We start from the raw sequence: 20,752 nt of genomic DNA, 5'->3' as shown, positions 1-20,752 counted from the left end.
CAATCATTAAGGTTGTTGATGACACAACAGTGGTTGGCCTGATCACCGACAACGATGGGGAGCCTATAGCGAGGAGGTCAGAGACCTGACCATGTGGTGCAAGGACAACAACCTCTCCCTCAACGTGATCAAGACAAACGAGATTATTGTGGACTACAGGAAAAGGAGGACCGAGCATGGCACCATTCTCATCGACGGGGCTGTAGTGGAACCGGTTGAGAGCTTCAAGTTCCTTGGCGTCCACATCAACAAATGAACATGGTCCAAGCACACCAAGACAGTCGTGAAGAGGGCACGACAAAACCTATTCACCCTCAGGAGACTGAAAAGATTTGGCCTGGGTCCTCAGATCCTCAAATGGTTTTACAGCTGCACCATTGAGGGCATCCTGACGGGTTGCATCACTGCCTGGTATGGCAAATGCTTGGGCTCCAACCGCAAGGCACTACAGAGGGTAGTGCGTATGGCTCAGTACATCATAGAGGGCCAAGTTTCCTGCCATCCAGGACCTCTATACCAGGCGGTGTCAGAGGAAGGCCCTAAAAATGGTCAAATACTCCAGCCACCCTAGTCATGGACTGTTCTCTCTGTTACCGCATGGCAAGCGGTACCAGAGCGCCAAGTCTAGGTCCAAGAGGCTCCTAAATAGCTTCTACTCCCAAGCCATAAGATTACTGAACATCTAAACAAATGGCTATCTAGACTATTTGCACCTGCCCCCTGGAACACTGCTGCTACTCTCTGTTATTATCTATGCATAGTCACTTTAATAACTCTACCTACATGTTCATATTACCTCAATTACATCGAAACCGGTGCCCCCGCACATTGACTCTGTACCGGTACTCCATGTACAGTGCCGTGCGAAAGTATTCGGCCCCCTTGAACTTTGCGACCTTTTGCCACATTTCAGGCTTCAAACATAAAGATATAAAACTGTATTTGTTTGTGAAGAATCAACAAGTGGGACACAATCATGAAGTGGAACGACATTTATTGGATATTTCAAACTTTTTTAACAAATCAAAAACTGAAAAATTGGGCGTGCAAAATTATTCAGCCCCCTTAAGTTAATACTTTGTAGTGCCACCTTTTGCTGCGTTTACAGCTGTAAGTCACTTGGGGTATGTCTCTATCAGTTTTGCACATCGAGAGACTGAAATGGTTGGATGGAGAGCATTTGTGAACAGCAGTTTTCAGTTCTTTCCACAGATTCTCGATTGGATTCAGGTCTGGACTTTGACTTGGCCATTCTAACACCTGGATATGTTTATTTTTGAACCATTCCATTGTAGATTTTGCTTTATGTTTTGGATCATTGTCTTGTTGGAAGACAAATCTCCGTCCCAGTCTCAGGTCTTTTGCAGACTCCATCAGGTTTTCTTCCAAAATGGTCCTGTCCTGCTCCTGTCCTGCTCCATCCATCTTCCCATCAATTTTAACCATCTTCCCTGTCCCTGCTGAAGAAAAGCAGGCCCAAACCATGATGCTGCCACCACCATGTTTGACAGTGCGGATGGTGTGTAAGGGTGATGAGCTGTGTTGCTTTTATGCCAAACATAACGTTTTGCATTGTTGCCAAAAAGTTCAATTTTGGTTTCATCTGACCAGAGCACCTTCTTCCACATGTTTGGTGTGTATCCCAGGTGGCTTGTGGCAAACTTTAAACAACACTTTTTATGGATGTCTTTAAGAAATTGCTTTCTTCTTGCCACTCTTCCATAAAGGCCAGATTTGTGCAATATACGACTGATTGTTGTCCTATGGACAGAGTCTCCCACCTCAGCTGTCTCTGCAGTTCATCCAGAGTGATCATGGGCCTCTTGGCTGCATCTCTGATCAGTCTTCTCCTTGTATGAGCTGAAAGTTTAGAGGGACGGCCAGGTCTTGGTAGATTTGCAGTGGTCTGATACTCCTTCCATTTCAATATTATCGCTTGCACAGTGCTCCTTGGGATGTTTAAAGCTTGGGAAATCTTTTTGTATCCAAATCCAGCTTTAAACTTCTTCACAACAGTATCTCGGACCTGCCTGGTGTGTTCCTTGTTCTTCATGATGCTCTCTGCGCTTTTAACGGACCTCTGAGACTGTCACAGTGCAGGTGCAGTTATACGGAGACTTGATTACACACAGGTGGATTGTATTTATCATCATTAGTCATTTAGGTCAACATTGGATCATTCAGAGATCCTCACTGAACTTCTGGAGAGAGTTTGCTGCACTGAAAGTAAAGGGGCTGAATTATTTTGCACTCCCAATTTTTCAGTTTTTCATTTGTTAAAAAAGTTTGAAATATCCAATAAATGTTGTTCCACTTCATGATTGTGTCCCACTTGTTGTTGATTCTTTACAAAAAAATACAGTTTTATATCTTTATGTTTGAAGCCTGAAATGTGGCAAAAGGTCGCAAAGTTCAAGGGGGCCGAATACTTTCGCAAGGCACTGTATATAGCCCCGCTATTGTTATTTACTTCTGCTCTTTATCATTTGTTATTCTTATCTCTTACTTTTTTGTGGTATTTTCTTAAAACTGCATTGCTGGTTAAGGGCTTGTCAGTAAGCATTTCACTGTTGTATTCGGTGCATGTGCAAATACATTTGATTCAATTTTATTTTATATTAATATGATTATGGATAGATAGGCCTAGTGCACGGTCTGACTGGTGGCCGACCTGCCTATATAGTTCCCCTCCCCTCTCACTCTGTCCCTCACTCGCTCACTATGAAAGATGCAAGCGTTTGTGTTCTCGGAAGTACAGAAACTAATCAGTCTCCTCTGTTCCAAAAATACAGAATCTTAGGAGTCGATTCCTAGGGGAGTATGTGTTTTCTTTTTACTAAATGTCTTGGTAAGTCACGGTATTTAACACATTTTAAAGTACTTTTTTAGGAGAGAGTGCTCTGCGATCAGGCAGCAGGCAGGCAGGCAGACTGCACTCAGGCAGTTTGAGATTATTTTATTGACGGTTCTGGTCTCCCAGTGATGGAGCGGGATTCCTCTACGGACAATTCAAATTCCAATTCAGTGTCTTCAAAAGTACACTACATGGCCAAAGGTATGTGGACACCTGTTCGTCGAACATCTCATTCCAAAATCATGGACGTTAATATGGAGTTGGTCCACATGGCATTGATGTGGTGATTGGTCTGTATGTGCTTGCGTGAGTGCATGAACGCATGGGCAACAGCAGCTGGTGTATTTGGAACAATAAACCCAATCTCTGTCTCTCTTTCTCCCTCTTCTCTCTCACGTGCGCGCGCACATACACACACACACACCGGTCCCAGGACCTGTACTGGACCCCATCACTCGTAGCAGAGTAACTGACTCAGAGATAGGAGTTGATTACCCCCATCTGTGGAACAACAGTCATCCTGTTGAATCATATAGGCCATCAAAGGCAAAGGGCAGGATTCCTCAACACACATCATAGGCCATCATCATTTTTTAGCCCTTTTTCTCCTCAATTTCGTGATATCCAATTGGTCGTTACAGTCTTGTCCCATCGCTGCAACTCGCCTATGGACTAGGGAGAGGCAACGGTTGAGAGTCATGCGTCCTCTGAAACACGCACTGCTTCTTGAAACAATGCTTGCTTAACCCGGAAGCCAGCCACACCAATGTGTCGGAGGAAAGACCGTGCAGCTGGCGATCGAAGTGAGCTTGCAGGCATCCGGCCCACCACAAGGAGTCGCTAGAGAGTCGATGGAACAAGGAAATCTCGGACGGGCCAAACCCTCCCCTAATCCGGACAATGCTGGGCCAATTGTGTGCTGCCTCATGGGTCTCCGGGTCACGGCCGGCTGCAACACAGAACTGATTTAGAGGGCCTCTGTGGTTTTGCCTTAATATCCCACAAAGATGTCAGTGTGAGGAACCACTTGTGGCGTGTATGGGGTTTTAACATAGTTAACACTGTGTGATTGAACCTGCAGTGTCGTTTCTTTATCTGCAATGTATTGAATTGGGGCCTTGGGCTCTTCTCATGGTGGGTTTTGCCAATGTTCTGATACAAGCTGGAGGGAAACTGCTGGTCAGTGCATTAGTGAGATAAATGAGACTAATTTAGTCAGTTTTGAAGTTATAGTTTTCATCTACAGGAGGATGATCATAAGACAGCATTGGTTGAGCTCCTTCTCCTCCCTTTCCCTTCATTTCGGGGAGTATATGAAAAAAAAGACAGATAATGCAATTGTCACAGTGCTCTGACTGTAATCTGAGTGTCCATCACACCCTTCTCCATGCAGTCCCTAGAGGACCTTTTATTTTCCCTCCTCTACAGTGGCAGAGAGCGGAGAAGTTGGACAGCCGAGGTCACCAGAGTTCCCTTTATCTCCTGTCCCACTGTGACAGGCTGAAAGCCCTAAGGTCTTGTATTTCCCACCTCTCAGCTTCCCCTTTCAACCCAGTGGAGGAAATCAAAGGGGAGAGAACAGGAACGATGTAGGTCAATGAATGAACGCAGACATTTGTAGAGCATGAGAAGAGAATGTTCCACCTCTACGCAGACGACACCATTCTGTATACTTCTGGCCCTTCCTAGGACTCTGTGCTAATTAACCTCCAAACGAGCTTCAATGCCATACAACACTCCTTCTGTGGCCTCCAACTGCTCTTAAACGTTAGTGAAACCAAATGCATGCTTTTCAACCGTTCGCTGCCCGCACCCGCCTGCCCGACTAGCATCACCACCCTGGACAGCTCCGACCTAGAATATGTGGGTGTCTGGCTAGACTGTAAACTCTCCTTCCAGACTTATATTAAACATCTCCAATCCAAAATGAAATCTAGAATCGGCTTTCTATTTTGCTACAAAGCCTCCTTCAGTCAGGCCGCCAAACTTACCCTAGTAAAACTGACTATCCTACTGATCCTCGCCTTTGCCGATGTCATCTACAAAATAGCTTCCAACACTCTACTCAGCAAACTGGATGCAGTCTATCACAGTGCCATCCGTTTTGTTACTAAAGCACCTTATACCACCCACTGTATGCTCTAGTCGGCTGGCCCTCGCTACATATTCGTCGCCAAACCCACTGGCTCCAGGTCATCTATAAGTCTATGCTAGGTAAAGCTCCTCCTTATCTCAGTTCACTGGTCACGATAACAACACCCACCCGTAGCACACGTTCCAGCAGGTTTATCTCACTGAACATCCCCAAAGCCAACACCTCATTTGGCCGCCTTTCCTTCCAGTTGTCTGCTGCCAGTAACTGGAACGAATTGCAAAAATCGCTGAAGTTGGAGACTTATTTCCTTCACCAACTTTAAACATCAACTCCCTGAGCAGCTAACCGCTGCAGCTGTACATAGTCCATCTGTAAATAGCCCACCCGATCTACCTACCTCATCCCCATACTGTTTTTGTTTTATTCACTTTTCTGCTCTTTTGCACACCAGTATCTCTACTTGCACATCATCATCTGCTCATTTATCACTCCAGTGTTAATCAGCTAAATTGTAATTATTCGCTCCTATGGCGTATTTATTGCCTACCTCCTCATACCTTTTGCACACACTGTATATAGACTTTATTTTTTCTACTGTGTCATTGACTTGTTTATTGTGTTATTGGCTTGTTTATTGTTTATTCCATGTGTAACTCTGTGTTGTTGTCTGTGTCACACTGCTTTGCTTTATCTTGGCCAGGTCACAGTTGTAAATGAGAACTGGTTCTCAACTAGCCTACCTGGTTAAATAAGGGTGAAAAATATATATTAAAAAAATGTCTTATCACATTTAGGCCAGATAGAATGATCAATTAAATATGAATGAGGAGTTTAGATGTAAACAGTGGATGTAATTTGGCTATAAAGATAAGGAATGGACAAGGGAGTGGTAAGGCATTACCTTTTATGTTCACTGAACAAGTATTCATGGGTCATTAATATGCAAACATGCTCTGAGCACATTGGAACCATGTTATTTACGGCCCAGTTTTTTCAAAAGTTATCTGCTAGGATTTCCCCAATCAGATAGAATTAAATGTTAGAATTTGGTGTGCTGGACATTTTTTATGTTTGTGCTTTTCTAATAACTAATTTATGTGTTCTATTCATGTGCTTTTCTAATAACTGTTTTCTGTGCTCATGAAAGTGACTGACTGTTTTGAGAACGAAAGGTCTCAGCTTAGAGAGAAGACGCCTCGTGAAGTATTGGTCACATGTTATGAACCAGTATTGGTCAGTCACATGAATGAAACAAAATGGAAATGATTAATTCATTATGCTAAATAATTCAAATATAACTTGTCTGTGTATAGCCATATATAAGACAACCTGCGGGACTGCCCCAGCAGAGCTCCTGATGTGTGTGCTATGTGCATTGAGTTTGGATGGAGCCTCTCCAGCACACTGATCATTTTTATTTTCTTATTTTATTTGACCTTTATTTAACTAGGCAAGTCTGGGGCAGAATGACAGATTTGTACCTTGTCAGCTCGGGGGTTTGCAACCTTCAGGTTACTAGTCCAACGCTATAACCACTAGGCTACCCTGCCGCACCAATAATAACAGATGATTCATTTAAGATTGCCTTTGCGTGTCCCTTTTTTTTCTAAACTGAAAATGAGATTCTGATTTTCCAGATAGGGATAAGGGTTTGGTAATACAATCTCACCTTTTAATCCGGATTAAATGTTGTTTTTGCATTTTCCAAAACTCGAAAGCTAGTGATTAGGATAGAAGGCATCTGGAGAAAGACACCAGTGATAATGCCTATGGACATCTTGTAATGAAGGAGACAGAGTGAGCAGAAAAGCTGAATTGTCTAGCTGAAGAGCAGATCAAGTTGACCGTGCTCCAACAAAACGAGACAACTGTGTATTCACTAACTTGAAGCACGCTTGAAAGATGCTGGGGTTGTGTGTTCAGATGAGGAAGATTTATGGACAATATAGACTTGTGTTTAGAATGATTTAAGTTATCCAGTGAGATGGTGAATTTTGTAAAAAATAAAATATTTAACACTTTTTTGAGTGTTATATTAAGAGTTTTGCAAACAAAAATCCTTACAATTTACATGCCAACTCGTTTGTCTTGGCTATCTTCATGTAAACTCATCAAAAAAAGAAACTTCCCTCTTTCAGGACCCTGTCCTTCACAAATAATTCGTAAAAATCTAAATAACTTCGCAGATCTTCATTGTAAAGGGTTTAAACACTGTTTCCCATGCTTGTTCAATGAACCATAAACAATTAATGAACATGCACCTGTGGAACGGCCGTTAAGACACTAACAGCTTACAGACGGTAGGCAATTAAGGTCAAAGTTATGAAAACTTAGGACACTATAAAGAATCCTTACTACTGAAAAATACCAGAAGAAAGATGCCCAGGGTCTCTGCTCATCTACGTGAACGTGCCTTAGGCATGCTGCAAGGAGGCATAAGGACTGTGGCCAGGGCAATACATTGCAATGTCCGTACTGTGAGACGCCTAAGTCAGTGCTACAGGGAGACAGGATGGACAGCTCATCTTCCTCGCAGTGGCAGACGACATGTAACAACACCTGCACAGGAACGGTACATCTGAATATCACACTTGCGGGACAGGTACAGGATGGCAACAACAACTGCCCGAGTTACACCAGGAACACACAATCCCTCCATCAGTGCTCAGAATGTCTGCAATAGGCTGGAGAGAGGCTGGACTGAGGGCTTGTAGGCCTGTTGTAAGGCAGGTCCTCACCAGACATCACTGGCAACAACGTCGCCTATAGGCACAAATCCACCGTCGCTGGACCAGACAGGACTGGCAAAAAGTGCTCATCACTTATGAGTCACAGTTTTGTCTCACCAGGGGTGATGGTCGGATTCACGTTTATCGTCGAAGTAATGTTTACACTGAGGCCTGTACTCTGGAGCGGGATCGATTTGGAGGTGGAGGGTCCGTCATGGTCTGGGGCGGTGTGTCACAGCATCATCGGACTGAGCTTGTTGTCGTTGCAGGCAATCTCAACGCTGTGCGTTACAGGGAAGACAACCTCTTTCCTCATGTAGTACCCTTCCTGCAGGCTTATCCTGACATGACCCTCCAGCATGACAATTCCACCAACCATACTGCTCGTTCTGTGTGTGATTTCCTTCAAGACAGGAATGTCAGTGTTCTGCCATGGCCAGCGAAGAGCTCGGATCTCAATCCTATTGAGCACGTCTGGGACCTGTTGGATCGGAGGGTGAGGGCTAGGGCCAATCCCCCCAGAAATGTCAGGGAACTTGCAGGTGCCTTGGTGGAGGAGTGGGGTAACGTCTCATAGCAAGAACTATCAAATCTGGTGCAGTCCATGTGGAGGACTTAATGAAGCTGGTGGCCACACCAGAAACTGACGGTTACTTTTGAGTTTGACCTCCCCCTTTGTTATTCCATTTCTGTTAGTCACATGTCTGTGGATCTTGTTCAGTTTGTATCAGTTATTGAATCTTGTTATGTTCATACAAATATTTACACATGTTAAGTTTGCTGACAATAAACACATTTGACAGTGAGAGGACGTTTCTTTTTTTGCTGAGTTTAGTTCATCATGCAGCAGTTTTTCAAAAGGTATATTTTTGGATTTCGACAATTGGATAGGATTAAATGTTAGCATCAGGTTTTCAAAAGTGTAACATTTGATTCTGATCCTCTGGACTGTACCATTTTCTTGCTCTCCGTCGCACTTTCAACATTTAGATAATAAAGCATTTGACCTTTCCATTTTTTTAACGATGGTGGATTGGTTGATTTCCAGTTAAGTTTACGATTTTCAAGATGATTGACAAGGAAAGTATTGTCCATCGGGTACTGTATCTCACTGCACCCCCAGATGCCATGTCTTGAATATGCAGACAGATGGATTAAAAGTTCATTCACATTGTAATACTTCTGATAGCTCCACCCATACCTTTTGGACTTTAGAACATTCTCAGAAGGCATGGATTATTGAGTCATTGTTAGTTTTACACTTAAAGCATGACTTATAGTCTTATATATTAAACTCTATACAGTATTTTATACTGGATATAATAAGGATTATATGTTGTGTTTTGATTTTTCAAAACTCAAAGTTGTGAATAGGATAGTTTTGATGCCAAGCGGAGATTATTTTGATCCCACTGGAAGGGAGGACTCGGTGTGGACTAAAGACAACTAATGGGAGGTTTAAAAAACTTTCTTACATCTGGAAAAACAAAAGATAATTATGTTAAATTGACCTCATTATAGGTATGTGGTCATTTGTTATATTGAGAAGTGTCAAATAAATGCATCTACTTACTTATAAGTGATATGCAGGCTATATTATGTTTCATATGCTTACTGTTATTCATGTAGTTCACTGATCTCTGTTTCCCTTTGACAGGGTAGAAGTAGTACCACAGCCTGTCCAGTAGATGGTGAGGTGTAGGCCTGTTCAAAGCACTGAGAATCCAGATTCTGTGACCTTGATATTGTGCCATCTGTGAAAAAAAAATGAAGATTGATCTGATCGTGGATAGCAAAAGAAAGGATAACATAATCCAGATCATTCTGATCCAATTTAAACGTTGAGAAAAACTAGCTCCAGATGTTGGCAGTGGGATTGTTTGTGTGACACGAGGAGACTCTGGTAGCGTCTGAAGCGTTCACCAGGGCACATAGGACTCTGGTCAAAAGTAGTGCACTATATATATATATATAAAAGTAGTGCAGCCCGTCTGGTGTTCAACCTTCCCAAGTTCTCTCACGTCACCCCGCTCCTCCGCTCTCTCCACTGGCTTCCAGTTGAAGCTCGCATCCGCTACAAGACCATGGTGCTTGCCTACGGAGCTGTGAGGGGAACGGCACCTCAGTACCTCCAGGCTCTGATCAGGCCCTACACCCAAACAAGGGTACTGCGTTCATCCACCTCTGGCCTGCTCGCCTCCCTACCACTGAGGAAGTACAGTTCCCGCTCAGCCCAGTCAAAACTGTTCGCTGCTCTGGCTCCCCAGTGGTGGAACACACTCCCTCACGATGCCAGGACAGCGGAGTCAATCACCACCTTCCGGAGACACCTGAAACCCCACCTCTTTAAGGAATACCTAGGATAGGATAAAGTAATCCTTCTCACCCCCCCTTAAAAGATTTAGATGCACTATTGTAAAGTGGCTGTTCCACTGGATGTCATAAGGTGAATGCACCAATTTGTAAGTCGCTCTGGATAAGAGCGTCTGCTAAATGACTTAAATGTAAATGTCTATATAGGGATTAGACTGCCATCTAGGCTGCCGCCAAGGAGACATTGTATCACAGGAAACATAAGTAGGACTGTTACATCCCCACAACCCCCTCACATACGATATCACCTATCTTCAGCAGGAACTACAGTGCAAATACCATGGAATTTTGCTGCCATGGTAGTGACCAAAAAACCATGATGGTACCATGGTATTTGATTAATTTTACCCCCAATGGACATTTTGTAAGGGTTCAGTGCAATACAGTTAAGGTTATTGTATGCTATACACATTTGCTTCTTCTTCTCCAGATACAGCGGCTGTTTTAGCTAGATTGGCTACTTTGGGTTGCTTCAACTGTTACTTTGATTTCCACACCTTCAGCAACCTTGTAAACCAAAAGTCTGGGTGTGTGATGAGTGTTTATATGCATCTTTTTTAAACTGCATTCAATAATTAGCTAATCAAACAGCAAATCAAATGTGTCCAGATAGTTTAATTCTGTGTGCTGGATTTCTCAATTCATGTCCTACTATACATGATTTGAATCTCTACCGGTCAATGCGGGCATACAGTTGTAAGTGAAAGAGAGCTACCTCGCTATCTGTCTCTTTCACTGACATCATTTGAGTTGCCTAGCAACGGGCTACAGAATTTCATACAGGATACCCACGTCCAAAAAAAGAAACTGAAGGCTAAGTTCCTTCATCTCCTACTGTGGTTGTGGGTGTTTACTTTCTGAATACATTATAGCCTCACCAGTATCCCTACATTGGAATAACATCAGGATCAAATTGGAGGAAGTGTTTCTCCCAGAGCATCGTCTTTATCTCTAATTGTTTGTAAAGAGGCAGCTACAGTAGAACTGTGTGTGATTGTGTGAAATTAAATGGAGTGAACTTTTTGCGGGAAGCAATAAGGCTATAAATGCCTTGGTGGTTTAAAAATGCAGTTTGTGCTGATTGCTGGAACACAATGAAATGGATGCTTTAGAAATGTAAAGTCATTCCCAGGTTGGAGTGCTTTGAATATTAGCGATAAAATGATAGTGCACCTGACCCCAGTTAGGGTTGCATAATACCAGTACTGCCAATGGGCTCGGGAGGCGAAGGACGAGTCATGCGTCCTCCGAAATATGATCCGTCAAACCGTGCTTCTTATCACCAGGCCTCTTAATCCGGAAGCCAACCCACAATGATCCAAGTAAAGCAAACCCCCCACCCAGCAAACCCTCCCCTAACCCGGACGACGCTGGACCAATTGTGCACTGCCCTATGGGACTCCCGATCACAGCTGGTTGTGATACAGGCCGGGATCGAACCCGGGTGTGTAGTGATGCAGTGCCTTGGACCGCTGCGCAACTCGAGAGACCCCAGTACTGTACATTTTATCCCATTATCAGATTAATACAGTACATCCTGTTTACTTCACAATCTGTACTTGCAACAGAGGTGGTTCGGAAACAATGTGTGTGTGTGACGAGTAACCTTGCCTGAGAACCGGAAGATTTGCATTAGCTCCACCGAGCAAAAGCCTAGGCTTTATCTAAACTGGCTAATACAGTCTTGTGTGTGCCGTGCAGGACACTTGGATGTGAACATTCACAGCGCCAATGTAGGACTGGTTTCCCCAACTGGCGGACCGCGGGGGTTTTATTTATCTGTTCCCAAGTATTCCCACACATAATAGAGAGACGTGATTGTATACAAATGTAAGAAAGGTTTGAAACTATTATGTGTTAGTCAAATATTATACCGGTTTGGGCTTCTTGCAGTCAATTTGAAGTCTACAAATCACTAGTAATTATGTTCCAGCCCCCTGACCATCTGCTGAATCTAGTTGATGATCCCGGTAGGAGTTCTCTTCCTGTCGCCTGACTTAAAGTGGCACTCCAGGCTCCTTTTCACGTAATGTTACACCTAATTCAGACCCCCGTTCCGCATTTTGTTACGTTACAGCCTTATTCTAAAATTGATTAAATACATTTATTTTCTCATCAATCTACACACAATAGCCCATAATGACAAAGCAAAAACAAGTTTTCAGATTTTTTTGCACAATTTATTTAAAAAATAAATAATAAAATACTGTATTTTCATTAGTATTCAGACCCTTTGCTATGAGACTCAAAATTCAGCTCAGGTGCATCCTGTTACCATTGATCATCCATGAGATGTTTCAACAACTTGATTGGAGTCCACCAGTGGTAAATTACATTTTAATTGATTGGACATGATTTGGAAAGGCACAAACCTGTCTATATAAGGTCCCACAGTTGACAGTTCATGACAGAGCAAAAATCAAGCCATGAGGTTGAAGGAATTGTCCTTAGAGCTCCGAGACAGGATTGTGTCACAGATCTGGGGAAGGGTACCAAAAAAATTCTACAGCATTGAAGGTCCCCAAGAACACAGTGACCTCCATCATTCTTAAATCGAAGAAGTTTGTAACCAGGCCTCCCTAGTGGCGCAGCGGTCTAAGGCACTGCATCGCCGTGCCAGACCTGGGTTCAGTCCCGGGCTGTGTTGTCTTGTCCCATCGCGCTCTAGTGACTCCTTGTGGTGGGCCAGGCTCATGCACGCTGACTTCGGTCGCCAGCTGTACGGTGTTTCCTCCAACACATTGGTGCAGCTGGCTTCCGGGTTAAGCCAGCAGTGTGCCTCTCGACCTTCGCCTCTCCCGAGTCCGTACGGGAGTTGCAGCGATGGGACAAGACTGACACCAGTCTCAACGCCAACAGTGAAGAGGTGACTCCGGGATGATGTCCTTCTAGGCAGAGTTCCTTTGTACAGTGTCTGTTTTCTTTTGCCCATCTTAATCTTTTATTTTTATTGGCCAGTCTTTTTCTTTGCAGACTCTGCCTAGAAGGCCAGCATCCCATTGTCGTCTCTTCACTGCTGATTGGGACGTTGAGACAAAACATAGGTGTTATGCAGGTACTATTTAATGAAGCTGCCAGTTGAGGACTTGTGAGGCGTCTGTTTCTCAAACTAGACACTCTAATGTACTTGTCCTCTTGCTCACTTGTGCACCGGGACCTCCAACTCCTCTTTCTATTCTGGTTAAAGCCAGTTTGCGCTGTTGTGTGAAGGGTGTAGTAGACAGCGTTGTACGAGATCTACAGTTTCTTGGAAATTTCTCGCATGGAATAGCCTTAATTTCTGAAAACAAGAATATGGTGATGAGTTTCAGAAAAAAGGTCTTTGTTTCTAACCATTTTGAGCCTGTAATCGAACTCCAGATACTCAACTTGTCTTAAGAAGGCCAGTTATATTGATTCTTTAATCAGAACAACAGTTTTCAGCTGTGGTAAGATAATTGCAAAAGGGTTTTCTAATGATCGATTAGCCTTTTAAAATGATAAACTTTAGTTAACACAACCTTCCATTGAAACACAGGAGTGCTGATAATGTGCCTCTGTACGCCTATAGAGATATTCCATAAAAAAAATATGCAGTTTCCAGCTACAATAGTAATTTACAACATTAACAATGTCTACAATTTATTTCTGATCAATTTAATTAATGGACGAAACATGTGCTTTTCTAAGTGACTAACTAACTTAGAAAAAGGAGATTTCTAAGTGACCCCTAACTTTTGAATGGTAGTGTGCTGAACTCGGAAGTTTACATACCACTTAGCCAAATACATTTAAACTCAGTTTTTCACAATTCCTGACAATTAATCCAAGTAAAAGTTCCATGTCTTAGGTCAGTTAGGATCACCACTTTATTTTAAGAATGTGAAATGTCAGAATAATAGTAGAAAGAATTATTTATGTCAGCTTTTATTTCTTTCATCACATCCCAGTGGGTCAGAAGTTTACATATATTCAATTCGTATTTGGTAGCATTGCCTTTAAATTGTTTAACTTGGGTCAAACATTTCGGGTAGCCTTCCACAAGCTTCCCACAATAAGTTGGGGGAATTTTGGCCCATTCCTCCTGACAGAGCTGGTGTTACTGAGTCAGGTTTGTAGGCCTCCTCGCTCGCACACGCTTTTTTGTTCTGCCCACATATTTTCTATAGGGTGAGGTCAGGGCTTTGTGATGGCCACTCCAATACCTTGGCTTTGTTGTCCTTAAGCCATTTTGCGACTTTGGAAGTATGCTTGGGGTCATTGTCCATTTGGAAAACCCATTTGCGACCAAGATTTACCTTCCTGACTGATTTCTTGAGATGTTGCTTCAATATATCCACATCATTTTCTTTCCTCGTGATGCCATCTATTTTGTGAAGTGCACCAGTCCCTCCTGCAGCAAAGCACCCCCACAACATGATGTTGCCATGCCCGTGCTTCACGGTTGGGATGATGTTCTTCCGCTTGCAAGCCTCCCCCTTTTTCCTCAAAACATAATGATGGTCATTATGGCCAAACAGTTCTATTTTTGTTTCATCAGACCAGAGGACATTTCTCCAAAAAGTACAAGCTTTGTCCCCATGTGCAGTTGCAAACCGTAGTCTGGCTTTTTTATGGTGGTTTTGGAGCCGTGGCTTCTTCCTTGCTGAGTGGCCTTTCAGGTAATGTCGATATAGGACTCGCTTTACTGTGGATATAAATGATTTTGTACCTGTTTCCTCCAGCATCTTCACAAGGTCCTTTGCTGTTATTCTCAGATTGATTTGCACTTTTCGCACCAAAATACATTTATCTCTAGGAGACAGAACGTGGCTCCTTCCTGAGCGGTATGACGGCTGCGTGGTCCCATGGTGTTTATACTTGCGTACTATTGTTTGTACAGATGAACGTGGTACCTTCAGATGTTTGGAAATTGCTCCCAACGATGAACCAGACAATTATTTTTCTGAGGTCTTGGCTGATTTCTTTTGATTTTCCCATGATGTCAAGCAAAGAGGCACTGAGTTTGAAAGTAGGCTTTGAAATACATCCACAGGAACACCTCCAATTGACTCAAAGTATGTCAATTAGCCTATCAGAAGCTTTTTAAGCCATTAATAATTTTCTGGAATATTCAAAGCTGTTCAAAGGCACAGTCAACTTAGAGTATGTAAACTCCTGACCCGCTAGAATTGTGAATGATCTGTCTGTGAAATGTGACAGAAAAAAAAGTTAAATAATCTGTCTGTAAACAATTGTTAGAAAAAAATACTTTTGTCATGCACAAAATAGATGTCCTAACAAACTTGGCAAAACTATAATTTGTTAACAAGAAATTTGTGGAGTGGTTGAAAAATGAGTTTTAATGACTCCAACCTAAGTGTATGTAAACTTCTGACTTCAACTGTATATATATATTTTTTCTCTAAACTTAACATTTGCATTGTTGGAAAAAGCCTGTGTAAGGTTTTTATGCCATCTGAGGTGTAACGTTACAGTATGCGAGTGGATATCCCTGTGCCTGCCTGTGGGTGAATGGGTGTATAAGAAACGTCAGGATCCAATGGACGAGATGAGAGGTCTATCTAATTAAAAGTGTTTCTTAATATTTATTCACACGGTGTCCGGAGTTCCCTAGTAATACTAATAAATCCCTTCCCCTGCAGTGAAATCAATATGTGTAGCGCAGATATAGCCTCCGATAGGGAAGCCCTGTTTATACAGACATTATATATAATGTTACACGTTGTTTGTTTATATTTTCAATGAAGATGCTTTTGAACCTCTTACTACATTGGTAATTTCATTAGGAGAGCATGAGAATACAGACACAAATAGGCTAGGGAATCTGAGACTGTAGTGTGGCAAGATAAGGTGTCGAACAGTGTAATGTTTATGGTCAATGGGGAATGCATTATTGTTGGCATTTTAGCGATGATGTGGTTGGCTAGCCTACCCTATAACTCATGCTCTTACTAGGTGCTGCAGTGTAAGAACACGGGAGGTTTTGAGCAACGTGTATGTTTGCTAACATGAGGAGAGGGGAAAATGTGTGGCCTCATTCTTCAGAGTGTACATTAAATGCTTCTGAAGGATGTGGATGTTTCGTAACGGTGAAATTACTGTTTCAATTTGCAGAGGGGCCATCTATCACAACCAATCAAAGGCTTATGTTTACAAATGTGACAAACACTTTGTTTTCTTACGCACTGGACATGGGGGTTGAGTGTTTCTTGTGCGCATTATGTTGTGGGTGGAACTGGACATGGGGGTTGAGTGATTTTCGTGCACATTATCTCTTGGGTGAAAATGGACATGGGGGTTTGAGTGTTTCTCGTGGGTATTATGTATTATGGGTGGGACTGGACATGGGGGTTTGAGTGTTTCTCGTGGGTATTATGTATTATGGGTGGGACTGGACATGGGGGTTTGAGTGTTTCTCGTGGGTATTATGTATTATGGGTGGGACTGGACATGGGGGTTTGAGTGTTTCTCGTGGGTATTATGTATTATGGGTGGGACTGGACATGGGGGTTTGAGTGTTTCTCGTGGGTATTATGTATTATGGGAGGGTTGTTGAATGTTAGTGTCTTCCCACGTATTGTCTTTTTGTAGAGCGTGTACTAAATGAATTAGATAATGTACTGTATAGTCAACCATATTCTATGAAAAACAAGAAATACATTGGCATGTAACTCGTTGTAATGCAGTAAGTGTCACTAGAGATCTCTCCAGTACAGTAATAGACTATTTCATTGGCTTGGTCCTTGGAGTGGAATGGATAGTGTTAGAGAATGAAGTTTTAATTTGCTGTCAGAAGCGGGTGGTGTTGCTGTAGTAACAGGAGAGAGGTGTTTCGGGGCTATTCTATTCCATTACTGGGCTCCTGTCTGTCAATGACCAGAGGCAGGTTAGTTACCATCAGGAATGCTACTGAATGCTTTTTCTACACCAATGATCCTGCTACTTTAAGTCAGTGAGCTACAGTACCTGACTCTCATCATATTTATCTCTCATGTAACTGCAATCAATACACACTGCTGACTTTATGCTCTGTCAGAGACAGCCAATGCATACTTATCCCCGGCCTTCCTCCAAGATTGCACTGGAGATCGATAAATAGTGTCTTCCATTGACAGTGTACTCACAGGGCGGACAGGGAGTTAACCTTCCTGTGTGTGGACTTCCTACACACCAGTTGTTTAGTATTAAATGAGGGGCTGCCAACAAGGGCATAAATAAAAGTATTTTGGGGTCAGCATGAGAATGAAAATACTTTGGTTTACATTTTTTTTTTCAATCACATGACAGATGTTTATTATGCCTGAGCTTGTATTTGATTACATAAAATATATTGCTGCTGAACATAGAGCAGAGGGAGCAATGGTTGTCTTTATGGCTTTCAAACTGTTTTCTTCTCCTGTGTGTGTGTGTGTGTGTGTGTGTGTGTGTGTGTGTGTGTGTGTGTGTGTGTGTGTGTGTGTGTGTGTGTGTGTGTGTGTGTGTGTGTGTGTGTGTGTGTGTGTGTGTGTGTGTGTGTGTGTGTGTGTGTGTGTGTGTGTGTGGGAGTAAGTGCCTGCTTTTGTGAATGTTTCTGTGTGTGTGTCTATGCACGTGTGCGTATGTGTGTGTTCTGAAGTTCACTCTGTACAATCTCTAATGAATCACTAGCCCACTGTGACTGGAGCAGTAGATGGACGTTCTGCTCCACTAGGTCCCTGATGGACAGTCTGAGTGGTCTCCGTCTATATCAACAGTCACGTGACTGACACTCACACAGAGTCACATATTGTACAGGGGAGACAGTCAAAGCACTGGTTTCACTATATGACAGGGGTGATATCAAAGGGGTATAACATTGGATTTATCTCGATGGGGGATACCCTAGAGTAGGTATTTCCAAACGAGGGTACCCAGAGGTACGCGCAATGCCGTCGGGGGTACGCCAAATAAAAATGAAAAAAAAAAAATTATTCACATTTTCAAACAGTCCATTTATATTTTCCAACGGGGCTATACATTTGGGTGAGGCTTTTTTTCTCGCCTGAGTAGCCTCGTTTCACAGCCAAAAAGAAAATGAAACCAGCTAGTGTTCAGCGAAATAACAACAGAATGTCAAATACAGGTAGCCTAGTCAAATAATTATCATCCAATCTCTCTCGCAGGAATACCCCTTTTTTAAAACTTTTTTTATTTCACCTATATTTAACCAGGTAGGCTAGTTGAGAACAAGTTATCATTTACAACTGCGACCTGGCCAAGATAAAGCAAAGCAGTGCGACACAAACAACACAGAGTTATGGAATAAACAAAAGTACAGTCAATAAAAAAGTACAGTCAATAAAAATGTAATAACACAATAGAAAAGTCTATATATGGTGTGTGCAAATGAAGTAAGATTGGGGAGGTAAGGCAATAAATAGGCCATAGTGGCGAAATAATTACAATTTAGCAATTAAACACAGGAGTGATAGATGTGCAGAAGATGAATGTGCAAGTAGAGATACTGGGGTGCAAAGGAGCAAGAAAACAGTATTGGGATGTGGTAGTTGGGTGGGCTATTTAAAGGTGGGCTATGTACAGGTGCAATGATCTGTAAGATGCTCTGATAGCTGATGCTTAAAGTTAGGAGATATGAGTCTCCAGCTTAAATTATTTTTGAAATTCTTTCCAGTCATTGGCAGCAGAGAACTGGAAGGAAAGGCGGCCCAAGGAGGAGTTTGCTTTGGGGGTGACCAGTGAAATATATCTGCTGGAGCGCGTGATATGGGTGAGTGCTGCTATGGTGACCAGTGAGCTGAGATAAGGCGGGGCTTTACCTAGCAAAGACTTATAGATGACCTGGAGCCAGTGGGTTTGGCGACGAATATGAAGCGAGGGCCAGCCAACGACAGCATACAGGTCGCAGTGGTGGGTAGTATATGGGGCTTTGGTGACAAAACGGATAGCACTGTGATAGACTGCATCCATTTTGTTGAGTAAAGTGTTGGAGGCTATTTTGTAAATGATATCGCCGAAATTAAGGATTGGTAGGATAGTCCGTTTTACGAGGGTATGTTTGGCAGGAGGCTGATTCTGGATTTAATTTAGGATTGGAGATGCTTAATGTGAGTCTGGAAGGAGAGTTTACAGTCTAACCAGACACCTAGCTATTTGTAGTTGTCCACATATTCTAAGTCAGAACCGTCCAGAGGAGTGATGCTAGACAGGCGGGCAGGTGCGGGCAGCGATCTGTTGAAGAGCATGCATTTTGTTTTACTTGCATTTAAGATCAGTTGGAGGTCATGGAAGGAGAGTTGTATGGCATTGAAGCTTGTATGGAGTTTTGTTAATACAGTTTCCAAAGAAGTGCCAGAAGTATACAGAATGGTGTCATCTGCGTAGAGGTGGATCAAAAATCCCCAGCAGCAAGAACAACATAATTGATGTATACAGAGAAGAGAGTCAGCCCGAGAATTGAACCCTGTGGCACTCCCATAGACACTGCAAGAGGTCCAGACAACACACCCATCGATTTGACCCACTGAACTATGTCTGAGAAGTAGTTGGTGAGGCGGTCATTTGAGAAACCAAGGCTGTTGAGTCTGCCGATAAGAATGTGGTGATTGAAAGAATTGAAAGCCTTGGTCAGGTCGATGAATATGGCTGCACAGTATTATCTTTTATCGATGGTGGTTATGATATTGTTTAGGACCTTGAGTGTGGCTGAGGTGCACCCATGACCAGCTCGGAAACCAGATTGCATACCAGAGAAGGCACGGTGGGATTTCAAATGGTCAGTGATCTGTTGGTTAACTTGGCTTTCGAAGAACTTGGAAAGGCAGGGTAGGATAGATATAGGTCTGTAACAGTTTAGGTCTAGAGTGTCTCCCCCCACTCCCCCCCCGTATGTAGGCAAACATAGCTGCAGCTCATTCCGTTTGCTCGAAAATGGATGAATGGTAAAAAAAAGGCCCACAACCATAGAGATGCATACCAGCAGTGCTGCACCTGTTGACGACACAAGTTGTTCTGCTTCCACAAGCACATCCAATGCTAGCATCAGTAATTTTACATGTGTTGTTAGCCTAGCTAGCATGGACACTGACAGTTGTGAATCTGATGCAGCCGAAGAGCTTACTGCCCCCTTACCCGGGAAAGCACCGAACAACAGACAGAGACGTTGGACCACCGAAGAGGTGCAAATATCATGTGAACTACATTGATTTGGGGTTCACTTATATTGGGAGTAGTGTCTTTCCTCAGCCACAGTGTGTTATATATGCAAAAGTACTATCTCACAACTCAATGAAACCTTCACTCTTGCGCAGACATTTAGAAACAAAACATGCCAATTTGAAAAATAAGCAACAGGAGTTTTTTGAGCGAGAATTAAGATGAATTTCGAGTAGTAAGACATGTATAAAAGCAACAGATACCATTAATAAGAAGGGGCTAGAATTGTCTAATATGGTGAGCTACCGAGTGTCTAGGACAGGCAAGCCCCACATTATTGTAGAGGACTAAATACTTCCTGCTGCTGCTGATATGGCTTGGACAATGCTGGGGGAAAAGGACAAAAACACGATACAGACAATCCTTCATTAAACAACACTGTTTCACGACGCATCAGTGAGATGGCAGGAGATGTTGTGAAACAATTACTGCTTTGCATACATGCCAGTGAATTATATGCGTTACAGCTGGATGAGTCAACAGACGTGGTGGGCCTGGCACAGCTCCTGGTATATGTCCATTACGTTT

The 20,752-nt window shown here is 42.8% G+C and overlaps 1 protein-coding gene across 3 annotated transcripts in view; it reads left to right on the top strand.

The window, feature by feature from the left end:
- The window catches only part of LOC118387143 (disks large-associated protein 2-like), a 252,165-nt gene that overhangs the window by 39,669 nt on the left and 191,744 nt on the right, over nt 1–20,752 (top strand). For 2 of the 3 annotated variants that reach the window (XM_052524031.1, XM_052524033.1), the window contains exon 1: nt 18,683–18,779. The exons of the other annotated variant lie outside the window; for it this stretch is intronic. In XM_052524031.1, the coding sequence (XP_052379991.1) occupies nt 18,776–18,779 (4 nt within the window). In that variant the 5' untranslated portion in view covers nt 18,683–18,775. Of the gene's footprint in view, nt 1–18,682; nt 18,780–20,752 lie in introns of those variants that run through there. 3 annotated transcript variants of the gene reach the window in all.

This window comes from Oncorhynchus keta, chromosome 8, assembly GCF_023373465.1.
Source record: "Oncorhynchus keta strain PuntledgeMale-10-30-2019 chromosome 8, Oket_V2, whole genome shotgun sequence".
NCBI classification, from domain to species: Eukaryota; Metazoa; Chordata; class Actinopteri; order Salmoniformes; family Salmonidae; genus Oncorhynchus; species Oncorhynchus keta.
The sequence above is the reverse complement of the archived record's forward strand: the minus strand, read 5'-3'. Positions and strand labels throughout refer to the sequence as shown.